At 39.1% G+C, this 19420-nt stretch overlaps 3 protein-coding genes across 8 annotated transcripts; 1 reads left to right on the top strand and 2 right to left on the bottom strand.

The window, feature by feature from the left end:
- Nucleotides 1–205: 205 nt before the first annotated feature.
- On the bottom strand, nt 206–1206 carry LOC144996385 (sodium-dependent phosphate transporter 1-B-like). Its single transcript, XM_078955837.1, has 4 exons — nt 1082–1206; nt 813–998; nt 637–721; nt 206–346 (listed from the first exon to the last, which is right to left on the bottom strand). The coding sequence occupies exons 2-4, from the start codon at nt 941–943 to the stop codon at nt 221–223; spliced, it is 342 nt and encodes a 113-aa protein (XP_078811963.1). The 5' UTR covers nt 944–998; nt 1082–1206; the 3' UTR covers nt 206–220.
- A 5487-nt stretch (nt 1207–6693) lies between these two features.
- LOC101173157 (uncharacterized) lies at nt 6694–9715 on the top strand. 6 transcript variants are annotated; one of them, XM_020707715.2, is made up of 12 exons: nt 6694–6853; nt 7005–7058; nt 7148–7174; nt 7432–7482; nt 7616–7651; nt 7736–7756; nt 7831–7866; nt 8150–8188; nt 8317–8343; nt 8544–8579; nt 8656–8688; nt 9269–9715. In XM_020707715.2, exons 1-12 carry the CDS (start codon nt 6808–6810, stop codon nt 9307–9309), a joined length of 447 nt encoding a protein of 148 aa, XP_020563374.1. In that variant the 5' UTR covers nt 6694–6807; the 3' UTR covers nt 9310–9715. The 6 variants fall into 6 exon arrangements, with proteins under 6 accessions (XP_020563374.1, XP_004074859.1, XP_020563375.1 ...); XM_004074811.4 differs by having other exon boundaries at nt 6695–6853; nt 8153–8188; nt 9617–9715; XM_020707716.2 differs by having other exon boundaries at nt 6695–6853; nt 8153–8188.
- A 142-nt stretch (nt 9716–9857) lies between these two features.
- slc20a1b (solute carrier family 20 member 1b) lies at nt 9858–18147 on the bottom strand. Its single transcript, XM_011481855.4, has 11 exons — nt 17762–18147; nt 16024–16717; nt 15716–15856; nt 15203–15288; nt 14887–14983; nt 12861–12980; nt 12327–12611; nt 11604–12198; nt 11335–11520; nt 11159–11243; nt 9858–11067 (listed from the first exon to the last, which is right to left on the bottom strand). The coding sequence occupies exons 2-11, from the start codon at nt 16370–16372 to the stop codon at nt 10912–10914; spliced, it is 2100 nt and encodes a 699-aa protein (XP_011480157.1). The 5' UTR covers nt 16373–16717; nt 17762–18147; the 3' UTR covers nt 9858–10911.
- Between the last annotated feature and the right edge of the window lie 1273 nt (nt 18148–19420).

Genomic DNA, 19420 nt, shown 5'->3' with positions numbered 1-19420 from the left:
AAAAATTAAATCACATCCTGCATGTGTATCTTCCCTTCTACTGTAATAACATTTAATGTGAAAACCCTGTTAAATTGAGGAAACACTGACAATTTTCAGTGAAAATATTACAGACTGTCAGATAAAATAAATAATTGTCCTAAAAGAAACCAATAACTGAAATGATGCATATTTAACTCATTTGCATAATGAGTTTTTATTCTTTTGTTCATAAGAAATATTATATACATGCTTTGTAGCCTGAGGCTTTTTCTGTATCAAAACTGTCAGCAAAGGGAGGTGAAAACACATTCATGTGTGGGGAGTAGTGTTTGCAATTCAGCCTCTGGGTGGCAGCAGAGGACAGCTTAGAAAAAAAGATCCAAAATTACTTTTGAATTAGTTTTCAATTAACCCTTGTGCTGTCCTAGGCACTTTGACATTGGGAGTGAGGTCATCTAGACCCCAAGAGACAGTGCGCTGACCTTTTTTTTAATGATTTGTGATCTTCACTGGTTTCAATGGATTACATGAAATCCTCTTCACCTTTATCCACCTTTGTCATGGTAGGGAGAACACGTCAATGGTCATCTTGACCCCATAGGATAGCACAAGGGTTAAGATATTAATCAAAAAATCTGCCTTTGAATAGCTTACCTTGCAGTGGGTTGTAGAGACTGGCAGACCAATATTAGAAGCAACCACTACAGTCAAGGCTGAAGCCAGTTCAATGCTGAAACCACTGCAGGGAGGAGACAAAGTAACATGTTTGTCTGTGAAAACTGAGCAGTGTTGTTTTTGTGACTAAGACAGTTGTGTGTTTATGTCTGTACCTTGAGGGAGTGATGGGTGTGAGGTCCTTGCCCATAGTCTGGATGACTCTGCGACCCCATACCCAGAGTCCAACACAGATGCCTACACCACCGTACAGCAGAAGCCATATGGGTGTAGGTTGAGTTGACATCACGTCGCCTGTTGAGTAAACCAACCACAGGGCCACCAATGGTCCAATGGCATTACTGCAGAGGAAATCATCCAATTAAAAGCTGCCATAGACACCTTTTATTTTAATCAAACATGGGGGTTCAAACAAAGTTCCCACCTCACATCGTTCCCTCCGTGTGCAAAGGATCCAAAGCAGGCGGTGAGAATTTGGAGGAACTGAAACAGAGTGGAGACCTCTGGCTTGTCCTCATCAAGTTTATCATCTAGAGAACTTTGGCTGCTTTTCACACCGTCTAGTGTCACATAATTCAGAATTCCTTCCACAGTTCTCTCCTCTGTCACTTCGTTACAGCAGGCGGTGTAACTATTCACATGCTTATCACATGCTTACGTATATTATCCTAATCACCTGACCTTGGGGCTTTATCACCATCTTGTCCACCACAGATGTACATTTCTAAATGTTCTGTACCTGTGTTCAAACCAATGGCAGCTACAGTGTGTGAAAGGTTGGTGCAGACTTGGATTGGTTTATTTTCACCATCAGCCCTGCAGCTGCAAATCTTGGTCCTTTTGTGCAGTTTGAGTGTCTTCTGTAGTTTTGGCAGTAAACATTACGGGTAATTGGACTGTTCTGGAACTGAACCTGGTTGTTTAGACTGACCTTGCTAATTGGACAAAAAAAGAAACAAAGAAAAAAACAATCCTGTGAAACCTGTTTGGTTTATGCATGTGTATCCATGTCTGAGCTCCACATTCTGAACATTCCTTAATTCCAGTTATCATAAGCAGCAGATGGAAGTATCAACTCTTTAATAATGCAATAACTTACAGTCACTCTTCTTTTTCAAGTGAGGGCAAACAAACAACCTCACTAGATGAGCAGTTACCAGAGCACAGGTCAGTGAGATCAACAGGATACCCCACCAAGGAATCCTGTCAAATTCCAGTACTAAGAGATTGTCATCAAACATGCAAAGAAAAAAAAGCATAGACTGTTGTAACCCTTGTGCTATCCTAGGCACTTTAACGTTGGGAGTTGGGTCATCTAGACCCACTAGACAGTGCGCTGAACCTTTTTTCTTCAATGATTTTTGATCTTCACTGGTGTCCATGGATTACATGAAATCTTTCCACCTTTATCCACCTTTGTCATGGTAGGGAGAACACGTCAATGTAAGGGTGGGGTCATCTAAGATAGCACAAGGGTTAAACAGGGGTGTAACGATTAATCAACCTGATCGAGTTCTATTCCTACAATCCAACCAGATTGATCTGTCTGTGGCAAGTTGTTAAAGAAACACAAGGAATCTGGAAAACTTCAGCTGCACTGTTATTTATTTCTGAGTCACACTGGTTGAATTTTTGGCTAAAGATGACCATGATCAATTTTAGGTCAGTGAATCAGATTGAATCAGGTTATGATTTGAATCGAATCGTTGTTAATTACAGCCTGTCATTACAGCCTGGGTTTTAAAACATACATAAGAACCGAACCTCATCAGTTAAACCCTTCCAGGAAATCATGTTTTAAAATAAATATAAAAAAAATGTTGGATTAAAAAAAGTACTTTAGTACTTAGAAATTAGGGGCAGAAGTTGAACTTGTGAATGAGCATAAACACAAAAATTGGTTTCTAATCTACAAAAAAAAAATAAAAATAAACAAGAATGCAAATGTGTAAAAATAATTTACTTGAAGCTAATTGTATATTCTGTAAGTTCATAAGGTCCTTGTAAGTTCTTTTCTTCAATGTTGTATGAGTTAGAGTGTTTCCACACAGCCTCTCAGAGCAGAACCCGACAGTCAGACTTCTGTCTTTGTCGTGGGTGTGTCAAACAACAAACAGTCCCAAAATTTCAGCTTTTCCAAGTTCATTTCATAAGGCACCATGCAAACGGAGTCTTTCGTGCAGCAGTCCTCCACCATAAAACCTGGGTCCAAATATGACTAAGAGATGCTCACAGCACATGAACAAATAAAACGGCCTCTGTGTAAATGGTAAACAGTCTGGGACATGTGGGAGCTGTCTGAGGGAAACGTTTATTTTCGGCTGTGGGTATGGGGCAGACATTTAGACTGGCTAGAGTGCTACTTACTTTGAGGTCTAGAGAACAGAATGGAACAGATGTTGATTCCCATGGTCAAAGCATAAAAGACCGACAGGGATTTTAAACTGTTGGGTACTGAGTCTTTCTAAAGTGAAGAAACAGCAAAAGTTCTGTAATAAACATTTCACTTTCAACCTGGTTTAACTTTCAACCTGAGTTCAATGGCCGTGTATTTTGTAAGTACAGTAGAGCCTGGAAACATGCGTAACTACACATGAACGGTAAAGTTTTGAATGCGGAACACTACGTAGACTTTTCATTGAAAGTGGCCGTTTGAACGCATGTTGCTGCAGGTGGTGTAAATGCAGGGAAGCAGATTGAGAGGCTTTGGACACATTAAGAGGAGGGACAGGGATTATGTTGGTAAAAGGTTGCTGTAGCTGCCAGGGAAAAAAAACGAGTTTTGAGGAAGACCACTTGGAGGGTTCGTGGATGTAGTGAAGAAGGACATGAAGGTGGTGGTGTTAGCAAGGAGGATGCAGCGGAGCACTTGCTGTGGAAACCTAAGCCGAGCAGCCAAAAGGCAAAGAGGAGGCTACACAGTAAGCTGGTTTCGTTTGCTGTCTACACTCAACCTCTACAGCAGGGGTGTCAAACTCATTTTCACTGAGGGCCACATCAGCACAGTGGCTGTCCTTAAAGGGCCAGAAATAACTTATAGATGTAACTAAATGTAATTAAAAATAAATGTATCTACTCCTTAATGTTAATTAATTCATTATTTTTTATAACTTTTTAATCCTTGTGCTATCTTAGATGACCCCACCCTTACATTGACGTGTTCTCCCTACCATGACAAAGGTGGATAAAGGTGGAAAGATTTCATGTAATCCATGGACACCAATGAAGATCAAGATCACAAATCATTGAAGAAAAAAGCTTCTGCGCACTGTCTAGTGGGTCTAGATGACCCAACTCCCAATGTTACAGTGCCTAGGATAGAACAAGGGTTACATTGTCAATTGCATTTGCAAATATGTTTGGTTGTTACTTCAGCATAAATCCTTTTAAATTGATTCTGTCAGGTTAGGTTATATGGACAATGTTTAAGTCCTAATGTATAGTAATCCAATATTTCAAGTCCAATTCCCCCTAGATATGGATATATACACACCAATTTTTATTTTTTATTTTAAGAAATTAAAAATTTTTATGCTTTCGCGGACCACATAAAATGACATTGCAGGCTACATTTGGCCCGCAGGCCTTGGGTTTGACACATGTGCTTTAGGGAAAGGATATTCCCAAATGCTGTATGTAGTACCTGCTGCTACTTTCATCAAACTTCTTTATAAAAATAACTGAGAGTTAGCCAGACTTGGTAATCCCAGCAGTAAATGATCATCACAGACCATGCAAAATAAAAAAACTTAGAGAGAAAGGTTGTTTAAAAAACAAGATGAACTGTTCTGTCTCCAAGTCCAGATGATCAAATTTTGCTTTTTCCCATTTATGTAAAAGCAACAGTTTTTTTAACTGATACGTCTTGAAGCAAATTTCACAATTTAGGAGCTCATCCATCACGTCCATGCAGGAGTGGAAAACAGGAAGCAACAGTCACAGCTAATCCCACATGTGCACCGGCCACAGGCATGGAGTGCAAAAGGGAGGAAGAAAGTTCCAGAATGTGTAACACTACCCGCCACCAGTGAGTAACCTGCAATAGGTCACCAAAAATCCTTCTGGGTAACCAGTCTCAACTAACTCCAGCCCTCTGTGCTCCATAAAATAATGAAAGCTTCACAAAGAATATGAGTAAACTAAAATTCTAACAAGTCCTGCTTTTGTTAGCTCACATTACGTCATCAAATTAAAAAAAAAGTAAAAATAATAATGAGTTGGGCCGTGTCTTGTTTGTCTCAGTCATCCTGCTTTCTAAACAGAGCAGTTCCTTTTTAAACGGTGGGCGTCTGCAGACGAGCATCATAAATTATAAAACGGAGGCCAAATGAACGTAATGGATCCTCTGTTCAGTCTTTTGTTATTGTGGTCTCCTTGTTTTTTAACTTCCAACCAGACTCCTCCTTTGGGGTCCTCCAAAACACAGAACTTGAACAGACAACATACTTTTTAGAACAATTGAGTAGATTTGAATAGAAACTCCATGATGTCGCTTGCTGTTGTTTTTTTGAAAAAATGCTAATCTAATTGTTGAAGTGTGCCAAAAAGTAAATCTAAATTAACAAAATTAGTATAATTTATATTAATATACGGATGTAAACAAAGAACTGTGTATGAAATGTAACAGTACAAATGCTAGCTGTTGGTATTTCCATTCATTTACATCACCAGCATTCAAATTAAACATGTATTCAGAAATACAAACAAGATTTTTCTTCTAATTTAAAATGAGAGCTTAAAATAAAGAAATAAAATGAAGAAAATCAAATAAAAACTCTGTGATGAGCTCTGGAATGTCTTAGGTTGAGGAAGTACAAATGTTTTGTGAGCAAAAGCAACAAGCACAGATGAACACAGCCTCTAACAAAAATGTGGAAGTTAAAAAACGGGTCAGAACAAGCCTTATGTAAGACCACTGAATAAGCATGACAAAGTTTTAGCTCATGTGTGCCAAAGGTGGACAGTCAAGTTCACAAAATAAATCTGAAAGGAGCAGAAAACAGTTATTTGAATGAACTTGTGTAACAGGTGTCACCAAATAAATGGATAAGTTGTTTCTGTTAAATGAATAGTTCAAATCTACTCTTCTTGAATAGAGTTAATAATCATTCTACTAAATAAATCTAATGTGACCTAAGTGTGTAATGTGTCCATTACTGCTAAAATCTCTGCATGATTATAAACAATTACACTGTTGAGAGGATGGCGTCTTCATCTTACATATCTGGGAATTCTTCTTTGTTTTTGTAATCAACGCATTCTTTATTTTTAAAATGAGTTTGATAAATCTCTGTGATTTTTTGTTGTATTGTCTATAATTAATACTTGAAATAAACCAATAAATCAAATCCAATCTTCACTTTGTTCTCCCTAGATTGAAAATGTCAAAGACTATCCCAGCTGGGTTCTTTCTGCGTGGAGTTAGCATGTTCTCCCTGTGCATGTATGGCTTTTTTGTTTTGTTTTCTGGCCACTCTGGGTTCTTCCCACAGTCCAAAAACAGGCTTTTTAGGTCAAAATGACACTCATTGTGTGAATGTGTAGCGACAGACTGGCAACCTGTCCACCTTCACCCAGCAGTAGCTGGGATAGGCTCCAGCAACAATGTGACCGCAAAAGGGATTAGACGAGTTTGAGCGATGGATGGATTTATTTCCACTTTGTTTACTTAGAAGTAATTGTCATGTCCAACTCTGTACTATCATTTTGCTGTTGTTTATGTTGAGCAGTACATTGGGGTGATTGAGAAACTATCTCACTGAGCAACATGCTAACCTACCATCCCTAACCTAGATGTGCCCGTTGATATCACCACTTCCAATTCCAAGAGGACACAAACACTGTTTTGAGCTCTCATGAACAGAGCCTGTTTTTTTTCTTCTATTTTCCTTCCATCAGACATCCCAAATAATGGCTAGTGTGACTGAGCAGAAAACAATGGGTGTCATTGAGAGACTGAATAAGGGTACGTCTGTGTCGTGTTGTGTCCCCTCAGGTAGGGGGGGGGGGACAATGGTACCAGAGCCGCCTGTCAATACAGAGCATGTGATCTGACTGTGGATTCATATAAGAGGATGCAAAGTGACAACAAAAACAAAACGCAGTGTTTGCAGCCTCCAAAATCCTTCAAAACTCAGACCAACAGCCACAATGAGATTTCTTGGTGTTTTCCTTGCTGCAGCAGCATTTCAAAGCGGTAAGTAAAACAAAATTTAACACAGAAAAACTGGTGAATGAAGGTGTGCATTGTTTTTCACATTTCCTGTCATCTTGACTAGAAAAGCATATCTGAGTGTTAAATCTTTTTTAAATGTATTTTAATCTGAACTTATTTTATTTTATTTTAGCGCTCTCAGCATCTATTCAGTCCGCATCAAATGAGGAGAAAACAACTCCATCTGGTGAGGAATCCTGTTTACAATACATTTCAGCAACAATGATGTCTTTGACACAAATGGTTACATAACTAAACGCTTCTTTATTCTTGCAGATGGGCTCACAGAGCTACAAAAAATAGGTAAATCACACTGTTTCAATAAGAGAAGGGAAATTTGTCGGCTCGTGTGCTGCTAAGACAATTTCCTGAAAAGTTTACTGAAGGTGCAAATATTTTATAAAATGAAATTTTCAAAAGTTACTTTAATTCCTTCTCAGAAAAGCTTGTAGATTAAGCCTGTCCAAATTTTTTTTTAACCATTGCTTTGACAATTTTCACCACACTTTCACTACAAAAAGAAAACAGATTTTTTTTTAACCAGCTTGTCTTTTTCTTAGACCAGATGGAATTTGAGGCTGCTCAAAAGGCAGAAGAAGCACAGATGAATGGTAAATGAATGACACAGACAGAAATTGGCATCACAAATACTGGAATTTGCACCATGTAAATACATTATTTCACATCTGAATGCAAAGTAAAAAAAACAAAAGAGAAAACAATTACCGGTATTTTCCTGTAAAGTTACAGAGGGACGGGATGAAGATGTCGAAAAAGCCAGTAAGTATTAAAAGCTGTTGATTTTTTCTAAATGGTTGATCACATAGGAATCTGTTTTGAAAAGTTTTCAACTCTATCTTACAGGTGCTGGTCAAGAAGATTCTGGTAGATTCTGACACATTTTGTGTTTTTTTCTGGAGGACTTTCCTCTGTGAAAACTTGTTTTATTGTCCCCACAGTGGAGAAGCATGTTGAAGCTGAGAATGACAGCACAGGTGTGTGAAATTATAATGGGATAACATTAAAAATAAATATATTCATTTTTTTCGTTATTTAATTAAATCAACTTTATTTGTAGAGCAAATAACTCAAGTTAGTCAAAGTGCTTCATATAAAATTATTTACCAATTTTAAAAACCAAAAGCAAGATAAAGAAAAAGAAATAACACAAACATTAAAAACACACAATTATTTTAAAAATGCTTTTTTTCTGTATTATTTAAATGTTTCATTCAAACCGGTTTTCAGGGCATCCTAACTGTGACGCTGTTTCTCCAGCAGAGGGCGCAGGGAACAATGCCGACTCTTCAACAGAGGGTAAATCAGCGGTTTCATGTTTCATTTAGAGGCCTGTAGGTGGCAGTAAAATGCAGTTCAGAGAAAGGCAAGACCAACATAGAAAATGTTTTAATTGCTGCATTTTCTGCTTTCAAATTAAAATACAGAGTCAAATTCTTGTGAAGACGCTGTGGGTGAGTCTGAGAATTTACATTATTTTAACCTATAATATATTTGACATATGAAAACTCTATTTTCTGCTCCTGCAATAAAATAAACTGATCTTCTCCTTTACTTATCATTTAACTGTTTTATGCAAAACTTTACTTTCACTATAATGTCTAAAAATATGGGAGAGAAAGAACAGTCTGATAAAATGTAAATGTCTTTGTAGAGCGTCCTGAGGTTGTGACAGAGACGACCAAGTTAGGTAAGACCAAATAAACAATTGTTATTTTGAGTCCAGTCACCTGTTCCTATCCCATATTTTCTTTTGTCTCTCACAGAGGAAACCAGCCAGACTGTACCAGCAGAAGAAGGTGAAAACCTCTGAAATACAGCATTCCCAGTATATGTTGTATAGAAAGCTAAATGAGGGAAAATGTCTATAAACTGGTTTGATCCAGTTTATACCCTAAAGGTGGTGTTTAAAATTCTTTGAGTCAGACTCACAACTACCGGTACCTGCAAGGAAAACATGTGGTGAACCTTCCTCAGCAAGACAGTGAAGTCTAAATTGTGGGTTAAGCAATAAACCAGATTGAAAAACACAGGCGGTTCGAGCCAGTCCAGGCTAGATTTTGAGAAGTGGCAGAAACTTTGAGAAACTGAGTTGTATCTGCAATAAAAAGTGTTTGGAGCGCCATTTTCAAATTTACAACCAAGCAGTTTAGATGGTTTTACAATGATTTTCAAACTGAATAAACAAGTGTTTATCTGAGGAGGAACTTGGGCGATAAGATATACAGCTTTGACCTCCAAAAGGGACTTCAGGCTTGTTTGTTAGAGTCCTCCTTGTGTGAGTTCAGATTCTAGGACAAGAAACCAGGACACTCATACAAGTCTGTCCCAAGGCGCGTTTGATTTCAGTGATACATTTGTACCCTTCCTTTCCTTTAGGATTTTTCTACGACTTGGCAGGTTGCTGGCGCTGGTGTTAGAAACACACAGCTTCAATTCTACCACTCTATTGTAAATCAATTACCTTTAACAAGGTCAAACCTGCTGTGCTTAAGGGACTAAAACAATAACACTGCAGTAATGACTAGGAAGTTCCCATCCAACAGTGAGTCACGTCACGTTTCCACCTGCAACACACCTGATTCCTCAGCCGTCTATGAGCGATTTCAGTCACATTTGTTGCGAGCATAACATGCTTTAGCACAAGGGCGTAAAGAACCGGATGGAAGGTGCCGATGGCCCATTTCTGTGTAATGGAGGCCCGTTTTCATTCTGTCGTCCTCACAGATGTGTTGGAGTGATACAATGGACAGCTGCTCTGATGCACGACATGAAACCTGAGCCGACTCAGGGTACTATTACATAAATAAAGAGATCAAATGTGAATTTTCTGTATATTTGGCTTTTTTTTAATTTAATCAATGACTTGGGAGAGCTTCTCTAGGATGTCAAATGGAAACTCCATTGAATCAAGGGGTTATCATTTAAAGGTGGAAGTTTGTGACACTTTAAAAAGGCAGACTCAATATCAGGTTGTTTTTTTTTTATTTCAATTTTTCTTCATCCACTAATGTAGAGCAGATACTGTGCATTAAAAAAACAAGTCTTTGGTACCTAAAAAACATAAATGAATAAATTAAGGCCACTACTGCATCTATTGTCTGAAAAGTATTTAGTTCTGCAATCAACCATCCACCCGCTGGCGGTACACAATATGCGACTTAAGGAAAATGCAAGCCATTCCGTGCCAACACACTCATGTCTCCAGTTTGAAGGTCCAGTTCTTTGCATTTGGAAGATACAGAATGAAAGAGCAAAGTTAGAACATGCCATGTTGCGAGGGGCCGTTGTGGAAATGGCTGCTGGAGGGTGAACCACTAATGTTGAAAGCAATCATCTAAGTTTGCAGATATGCAGCTAATTTGAGAGCAAATTCTGTTCCCATTTAGAAATACTGACATGTCTTCTTTAAGGGCGCCTTTTCTTGTAGTGTTTCAGTTACAGCTTTCCTTTGATATGATTTATTCGACAAATAGAAAGTTTGTCTACAGCACATTCTGAACAATGCTAAATGAAGCTGAAGTTCACCAAAGCAGCTGTTAGATGTGACTGTTTTCAACTGCAAGGCTATAAAAAAAAAGATAAAAACTGATACGTAACAAATATATGGACATTAGAAAGGTTTCTTAATCTTGACAGAAACAAAAATAAACTGAAGCTTGAAATAAAACAACTACAGCATTGTTCCCCAGCATGTAAAACTAATTACACAGGTAATTGCATATAGTCTATGGAAAAAAAAAAAAAAGTTTTCAAGATACAGCACAGATATGCAAGTTCTCTACTTACATTGAAGTAAACCAGTGATATAACAGGAAAATAAAAATGGTGTGGCCAGGAACAACAGGCACATGAAATAAGTACTTTCATACTTTGATTAAACACGTCTACATGTTTTTTTTTCTCCCTTCAGTTGTCAGATTGAGGTCAGCAATACATTTTGGCCACGAAATATTACTCCTCTTCTGGTTAAGCATTGATGTAGCGGCTTCTCCCTTCTGGTCTGGGATGCAACTGCATGCTTATAGGATGCCATAGATGAAAATGGCCATGATAGCTGCACTGATGAGGCCAGAGATGGGCACAGTAACAAACCATGCCATGAAGATATTTCTAAACAGGCGCCAATCCACTGCCTTTTTGGAGCGAAGCCAGCCTACAGCCACCACTGAGCCCACCTGATGAACAACAGCAGTCAGAAACATCCAGCCATCCTTTCACTGAACTGACTTGATCTAAAGTCATGATTAAAATGAAAGATTTCATTACCTTGCAGTGGGTTGTAGAGACTGGCAGACCAATGTTAGAAGCAACCACTACAGTCAAGGCTGAAGCCAGTTCAATGCTGAAACCACTGCAGGGAGGAGACAAGGTAACATGTTTGTCTGTGAAAACTGAGCAGTGTGGTTTTTGTGACTAAGACAGTTGTGTGTTTATGTCTGTACCTTGAGGGAGTGATGGGTGTGAGGTCCTTGCCCATAGTCTGGATGACTCTGCGACCCCATACCCAGAGTCCAACACAGATGCCTACACCACCGTACAGCAGAAGCCATATGGGTGTAGGTTGAGTTGACATCACGTCGCCTGTTGAGTAAACCAACCACAGGGCCACCAATGGTCCAATGGCATTACTGCAGAGGAAATCATCCAATTAAAGGCTGCTATAGACACCTTTAATTTTAATCAAACATGGGGGTTCAAACAAAGTTCCCACCTCACATCGTTCCCTCCGTGTGCAAAGGATCCAAAGCAGGCGGTGAGAATTTGGAGGAACTGAAACAGAGTGGAGACCTCTGGCTTGTCCTCATCAAGTTTATCCTCTAGAGAACTTTGGCTGCTACCTCCATCCTGTCCTCCAATTTCAAGTTTCACATCATTTTGGTGACTTTCTGGAGTCGTCTCCTCTGCTACTGCGTTACAGTAGCTGGTGTAGCTGTCCATACGCACGCGCTTCTTCTCTGGACCACCCGAGCCTGGGGCTTTCTCGCCATCTTGCCCAGCGCGGGTATCTCCGTCTTTATGTCTGAAGTCTGTGTGCATACCAATGATGGCCATCGTGTATGAGGTGTAGCTGTTATTGCGACGAATGGGACGATCGCCACCTTCACCCATGCAGTCTCCAACTTTAGCCAGGTGGAGTTTGTGCAGCAAGTCTTTGTAGAGACCGGAGTCCTTGTGTACCGTGTGGTATGTGGTGTAACCGTTGTTTGGAATCTGTGAATCTTTGCTATTTAAATGACTGTTAAAGGTGACCCGGTGAGGAGCATTTGTAGAGCCATTGCTGAGGTTGTTCTTCGTCTGCTTGGAAGCTAAATGAAGATTGAAAAATAAAAAAAATGTTGTTGATAGTTAATACAACAGAAGAGCTAGATTTGAACATGATTTTAGAACCGTTTTTAAAATAAGTTTTTTTTAATTAGTCTTTTCTTGAACTTACATTCGTTGCTGTAGTCGTTGTCGTCAGAGTCACCTATGTTAAAAGCCACCCTGCGTTCCTTATACGTCCCATCTGTACCGTCAGCATCAGCGGATTCACTACAGTCCTTATTTTCCCCATCGTCGGCACATCCGATATCAAACATCACTTTGCGGTCTGCAGGAGCCTCCGTGGGTGCAGACATCTCTTCTGTGATCGGTTTTGGGACAGGATCCTCTTGAGAGTCGTTGAGATCCCTCTTTTCCATCAGGGGGCTCTCAGAGGGGCTAGAAGACTTCATATCCCCTAGCAGGTGAGAAGTTGGGCAAAACTTTCAGATCATGGGCAAACTTTTAAAGTAAAGCAGATTATTTTCAATTCTATTAAAATGCAAAGTGAAAACATTTGACATGAAGTGATATAGTACAAGTACAGTTTGTATTATTTATGCTTACATTTTGAGGATTCTCATCAATAAAATGCCACAAAATACTTTGCATGAATTGATATAAATACCAAATGTTAAGTGGTAGAAGTTGAGCATCATAAACTTACGTTCAATCTTTCTCTTTAAGTGAGGGCAGACTACAAACCAGACCAGGACACCAACCAGCAGGGCACAGGTCAACGAGATCAGCAGGATGCCCCACCAAGGAATCTTGTCAAGTCCCAGCACTGAGATCACCACGGATCACACAAAGACAGTCATTTTATAAAGGTCAATGCAGAGTTAACTTAAAAAAACAAAAACACTTGGAACCTGTGTACACACAGGATTTGTTTTTTGGTGACGGGTGCAGAGCTGCAGCAGTCAGGAGTGCGCTATGGCCAACACTGCAGTAAAGTTGGGTGCAGTACATGCAGTATGAACTCTTACTCCTCTTCACCAACATAGCACAAAAAACAAGAGGAAACTATACTGCATTTAAAGACAAAACAAATGAAGTCTAAAATTCCCTCCATTGTGGACTGGATGGGAAGTTTAAGATGAGCTAAAAGGAAATGATTGCTAAGGCCGAGTGATGAGCCTTAATTTCAGGGCAGAGTCCATGCAGCACTCTCTGGATCCACTCTGCAGCATGACACTGCAGAGCAACACACTTATGTTTATTTAGTTACGAAACAGGAGCTCACTCCCATCAGGAGAGGTGCACGACAGGGAAGGGAGGCAGCCTTGACACAGCTTTCCTTTGGTGCAGGATTACAGGCCAGCATGGAGCAGTTTGATTTCCACATCATATGAAACAAAACTCCTGGCATACTATATTTCTTTAAGACGAAAGTTACACAATTGAGAGAAACTTCGTCTTTTTTTTTTGTTAACTTTTGCTTCAAATATCTACATTATTACCACTAATCCACAATGGAGTGAGCTTCTCCAACCGCAGAGCAAATGAATGAGTATACCAAAAATGGAATTTAAGCACAACTTTGCTCTGTCCCTCCCTGACGCATTGGCCTACATTACATAATCCCAATGTTACATCAACCATCCCAGACAGAAGTTTGTCAGAAAATTGCTCAAGCACAAAATTTGGTCATGGGTCCAGAGTGACAGTGGTCAAGATAAACTGTCATGGTGACAATGTTTACTCTGAAACATCCAGAACGTTTCAATGAAGTACGTACTAAAGCTCACACGAGTGGATCATCTGTGTAAATTATGATGTGAAGAAGTCGCAATAAGCCAGTTAAGCAACTGGAATTTACTGACCACACTAATAAATCAACACAGACCATAAGTTTATTATGCAGACCAAACTGCTGCATTACCAGCAGTATTATGTGGGACAGTAGAATGCAAGAATCTAAAGTAAATGTAAACAAAACAAAAAATAAGAGGTGTGGCAAAAACGTAAGGTTGCATACTAACTGAGCTCTGAATAACATCTGTACCTGCAGTACAGATGCAGCACCTGCCAACTGAGGTACCCAGTTACAGGTCCTCAAGGGTTCCATCTTGAAGCACTTTGAACAATTCTTTAAGACTGAGCTCGGCTAAGCTCGGATTGGGCTATGCAAGTCATGTCCTCGTGAATTGCAAGTGATCTCCTCCCTGCGATGGTACTGATGTGCATGCACACAACAGTCCACCAAATCTTGTCAAACTCTGGTCTCGAGCCACCATTTAATGGCCCAGACCAGCTAACCTCCTGAATTGTTAGGCCCTGCAGAGAGAAGAAAAAAAAGGAGCAAAAGTTGCCAATTTAATGAAAGTTTTCAAAAGATATTAGACTATCAAATTCCAAATCACTGTAACCATTTCCTAGATAGTAATAAAACAAGCAGAGGACATTTACATGATCATCCTCTTTTTTTTATTTTCCCTAAATGTGAAGGACATCCAGCATCTAAACCTCCAACTCCCTGTTGTGCTCCACTCTAAAACTTGCTTGCAGCTCTGACCCACAAAAAAAACCCAAAAGCAACAGCACACCACAGAAAAGTTCAAATAAACACTGCTTCTGTGAAAAAACAGTAAACAGTCTGGTTCAGTCTGGAATATGTGTGAGCATCCGCCTGTCTGAGGGAACAGTTTATTTTAAACTGTGGTTAGGCACGCAGAGCAAATGACACTCACTTGGAGCTCCAGTGAACATGATGGAGAACAGGTTAATTCCCATTGTGATGGCATAGAAAACAGGAAGGGCCTTCAAACCATTGGGTACGGGATCTTTCTGCAGAAAGAAAACAAATCGGTAAGGAATTTGACATTTCGTGGGATCCATGTGTTTTGTTTGCATAGCGTTAATCCGAATCTGGACACACTGGTCCAAATAGAAGCTGAGAGACCATTTTCTGTTTGTAGATTGGTAACGTTTAGAAATGATCTAATATTAAAAAACGGGAAGTTCAAAAATGTAAAAATATTATCATCCTTACAAAAGCAAGCTTACCTTGTTTAAAATGAACTTGCTCACAAACCAGAACACAATGGCTGACATCATCCCAGACAAAAGTGGACTCAGGAACCAAGACCCAACTGAAAATGAAATTCAAAGACGGGGAAGAAAGAAAGTCATCACTTGAATTGTCTATGAACACTCATTCATGCAGATAGAATCCATCATAGTAAGGTTGGCATCTGGACTTGGTTTTTAAAGTTGAAGAAGTTTCACCTCTTATCCAAAAGGCTTTGTCAATTCTGAAATAGCTGGTTTTGGATAAGAGGTGAAACGTCTTCAACTTTAAAAACCAAGTCCAGATGACAACCTTTAAATCTACTACTGTGCTGGTTGTCACTTGAATTATTCTTTTTTTTTCATTATTATTTAGATCTCATTCTAACAGGTTACACAATACTGATATAAAATGATACAGTATACACACACACACACACCATTTCATCCATTGTGCAATTCACACAGGAACGAAGGAAACAGATTGATGAATCGAATTGCTTTCCTTACCGATACGGAGAAGCTCAAGCCACCGGACTCCTTGTTGGCCTTTGGCGATCAGTGAGAATCCAATAGTAGCACCAACAATGCAGTGTGTTCCAGAAATGGGGAGCTTAAGGAAGGAAGCAGCCAGCTGCCACACAGCAGAACCTGGTGACAAAAAAATTGAGGAAATCTGTGAAAAGAAGCTAAACTGCTAAGCTGACTATAAGAAAAAGCATGTTTCCCTAACAAAGTCAATAGTGTGGTAAATAAATGAACATGTCAAGCTTATTTTACACTAAATGAGTCTGAAATGTACACCGTGAATGACTTACCAACCATGGCACTGACAGACCCAGCCATCAACTCCGGCTCAGAACCATTGTACATGCTCACGTCGATGATACCCTTCCGAATGGTTTCGCTCACTTTAGCCCCAAGAAGTACAGAACCCAGAGTCTCAAACACTGTGGCCAGAATACAGGCTTGACGGAGAGTCACAACTCCAGAACCAACAGCGGTGCCAAAGGAGTTGGCAACATCATTGGCACCCACAGAAAAGGCCAAGATGAAGGCAATGATGAAGCCGAGAATCAGCAACCACATGTGCCCCACCAGGGCAGTTTGGCTTGCTAATCCTACAGTACTAACTACCATGATTGCAGCTGTAGTTGTTGATACCATGACTGCAGATTTTGTAAGATATTTCACAATCTTAAAGGGAAAGTAATTCCTGACAATATATGTATATTTGCTTCTTAAAAAGAAAAATTCAGCTGTAAACAGTAACTACAATACGAACCTATGAAATGAAAATAAATACTGTATTAATAAGACTTTTGAAATTCAGTGCAAACTTTAAAAAAATTGAATGGCCAGAAAATGATTCAATTCAACTACAGTCCCTAATAAATAGTTATTGCTATGCTGAAATTATACTGTGTCTAAGGGTTGTTTTGCCTTTTGCCATTAAACAGAGTGAGCAAACAGCCATTGCGAAGTTATGACTGGGGGGTGTGCCAAGATGGTCTGCAAGAAAGAAAGAAAAAGCACAGGAAATGAATTACTTAACCGCTTCAGCATTAGAATGGAGAAGAGATTTTTATGATTAAAGATTAATGAAGAATTATTTGACATTTAAACTAGAATCTAGGGTGAAGATGACAACATTACAGAAAATAGTAGTTGATGTTCAGACCGGAAGGTCTGCTACTAGCTTCTAGAAAACACGAGGAAGCCATATTTAGGCAAAATGGCGCTCGAACTGCACTAACTAATAACGTTTAAATTGATCACCAAATATTATTTTCAAACAAGACACGTGCCGTTTTATGAGAACGAAGATTATATTCATAAAGGTCGATTAAATAATGCGAATGTCAACTGAAGAGGAGAACTTGGTACGTAAGCACGTGTCGTCATTCATTCATACGGCGCAGCGCCGTATGTTTTCTTTATTTCAGGCGCCATAGAATACAATTTACGGCTCATAAGACGCGTTTGGGTGTTTGTATTTCATCTTTAATCGTGTGGATTTTTTGATAGACAACTGAGCTCAATAACTCGGCTTCATCGCACTTCCGAGAAGCTGTGTCGAAAGGACGACGCACCGTGACGTGACTAGGGTTGCACAAGGAACCGGTACAGGATCACGGACCAACCGGGTGGAACCGGTACACATCTCGACCCAGTTTTGCTTACAAAGATCTTCCCGATGCGTGCAAATCAGATGGTCGGCGTTTCTAATTTAGGCTAAGCGTATGAAAGCAGTTTCATTGGTCGTATCGTAACGGTTTTAAGTAACGTGGCCTAAGCTAGCATATTCTTAGTAATTAAAACAACGATCGCCTGTTTTAAGAACGCATTAAAATAAATGTAATATTTCGTGGAATTATCATACGTATATTTTGCACAAAATGGTAAAAACATAACATGTTAGAAAAGCTTTTTTTTAGCGTTAGCTTTGGCTAAAACTCGTTTATAAACGAACACCAATGCTAAATAAAATATGAAAAACCCCACAATGAACATCAAATGTGACACACATGACAAGTTTTTTAAAGTATTACTCACCACGCCGAGGTTGTTACTCTTGGTCAACTTAATGCCGGTTTGCTGTTAAGCTAATTAGCGCGCGCGCACTAACCAGTTACGATAGCAAGCGGCGCGCGGGATAAAAAAGAAAGATAACCTACAAATTACAACCTCAGGTTAAAAAAGACGAACCAAAAAACAATAAATACAGACTAATTGTATTTGACGATCTAAAAAAAATCTAACCGTCTTTTCGAAATTTGAAGCGTTTCCGTGTTAATAAAGCCTTCTCTGGCGCATTTGGAGCTCGCCTAAGTTGAATTACACGCCGGAAACACTTTTAAGGGAGTCGTTAAATAAGCTCCACCCGATGACAGTCAGGAAGGCGTGTTTCCTTTTTTTTATTCTTTCCTTTTCTTTTTTTTAGGATCACATGACAACCCACTCCCACTTCACGCTGTACGCGCATGCAAAAGATCACATTACACATGAAAGTTGAGCGATTACTTCTTAAAATCACACTTATTTCCTTTAGACCATAACAAAATACTTTATGTATTTATTTTATAAATCTGAAAATGAGGATAGTACAGATAAATGCCTAAACAAATTGTTTATTTCATCACACTAACTTATTTCATGTAAAAAAAAAAATCGTCATTGAAAACAACAACAATCTCTTTTCACCCTCTTCTACTCCATAGGAAGTAACTATTCAATTTTTTTAGTAGCATGATTTGTTTTAATTTTTTTGCCAGTTCAATAACGGAACAATTAAACGACTTTTTTGTGTTACCTTGAATTGAACAATCCTGTCTTATATGATCATGGAAATTTACCTCAACCGCCACCTACTGGTATAAATGGAAATAGCAGCGTCCTTCCAGACTAAGCAGCTTTTCTAGAGGGGGACGTCTGCCGCGTGCACTACGAGCTAAACATCTGGTTATGGATTGGCAACCAGACTTCCAGAAATCTATACTTAAAACAAACGAATAACTTGCCGTTTATTTTGTTCACATTTTAAGACAAACCCAACAGAGAGTTATGTAATAAGTTCCATGGGCTCCCCTTACCAAGAGTAACCAAAAACCGGACGACGTCAGAACCTGATGATCTGTGGCACAGATTCTGTTCCGCTTACTCCCATTTTATAAGATCTTTATAACATGAAGAAAGTATTTTGTATAATTTCTGGAGTTCAAACGAGTTATTTCAGTTTAAGTTTACACTTTTTTTTGCAATAATTTGCTACGAACAGTCATTTTGGGGGCATGCTCTTGAAATTCTTATGTTCAGCATGGGAAACGTTCTTATCTTAAAACACGAACGCAAGATGTCAAAAACCGTAGTTGCTCTACGTCCAAATGATTGCCAATAAACTAAAAACCAAAATGCGTCACAATTACGATGATACTTGTAGTGAAAGCTTGTTTTTTCTAAACAAGCTTGAACGCATCATTTCTGAAAAACGTGTGGGTGGAGTTATGTCTATGGTGGAGAATAGCCACAAGTTTTTTTTCCCGGAATTTACCATTTCAGGGGTATTTGCATAATCACAGGTATCTCATGTGACTCTTTGAACGCACCAGTTGAACCATTTAAAACTAGTTTACTTGATCTATAATATTTTGCTTAATTTCAAACTACAAGTTACTGGTCATTCATTTAAAAAAATACACGAATAACTAGAACTTG

This window comes from Oryzias latipes, chromosome 12 (genome assembly GCF_053564925.1).
Source record: "Oryzias latipes strain Hd-rR chromosome 12, Olatipes_Hd-rR_3.1".
Lineage (NCBI taxonomy): Eukaryota > Metazoa > Chordata > Actinopteri > Beloniformes > Adrianichthyidae > Oryzias > Oryzias latipes.
Note: the sequence above shows the minus strand (reverse complement) of the source record. Positions and strands in the feature narration are given on the sequence as shown.

Bases quoted from the DNA above. Each gene is read 5' to 3' on its own strand.
- LOC144996385 (XM_078955837.1), bottom strand. From the start codon at position 943: ATGTCAACTCAACCTACACCCATATGGCTTCTGCTGTACGGTGGTGTA. The intron at 722-812 runs GTACAGACATAA...TCCTCCCTGCAG, and splicing joins ACACCCATCACTCCCTCAAG to TGGTTTCAGCATTGAACTGG. The intron at 347-636 runs GTAAGCTATTCA...TTTTTTTCTAAG, and splicing joins TCTCTACAACCCACTGCAAG to CTGTCCTCTGCTGCCACCCA.
- LOC101173157 (XM_020707714.2), top strand. From the start codon at position 6,808: ATGAGATTTCTTGGTGTTTTCCTTGCTGCAGCAGCATTTCAAAGCG. The intron at 7,483-7,615 runs GTAAATGAATGA...TTTCCTGTAAAG, and splicing joins AGAAGAAGCACAGATGAATG to TTACAGAGGGACGGGATGAA. The intron at 7,867-8,119 runs GTGTGTGAAATT...ACCGGTTTTCAG, and splicing joins AGCTGAGAATGACAGCACAG to GGCATCCTAACTGTGACGCT.
- slc20a1b (XM_011481855.4), bottom strand. From the start codon at position 16,372: ATGGTATCAACAACTACAGCTGCAATCATGGTAGTTAGTACTGTAGGA. The intron at 14,984-15,202 runs GTAAGCTTGCTT...TTCTTTCTGCAG, and splicing joins GCAAGTTCATTTTAAACAAG to AAAGATCCCGTACCCAATGG. The intron at 12,981-14,886 runs GTGAGTGTCATT...TGGTGATCTCAG, and splicing joins CATGTTCACTGGAGCTCCAA to TGCTGGGACTTGACAAGATT.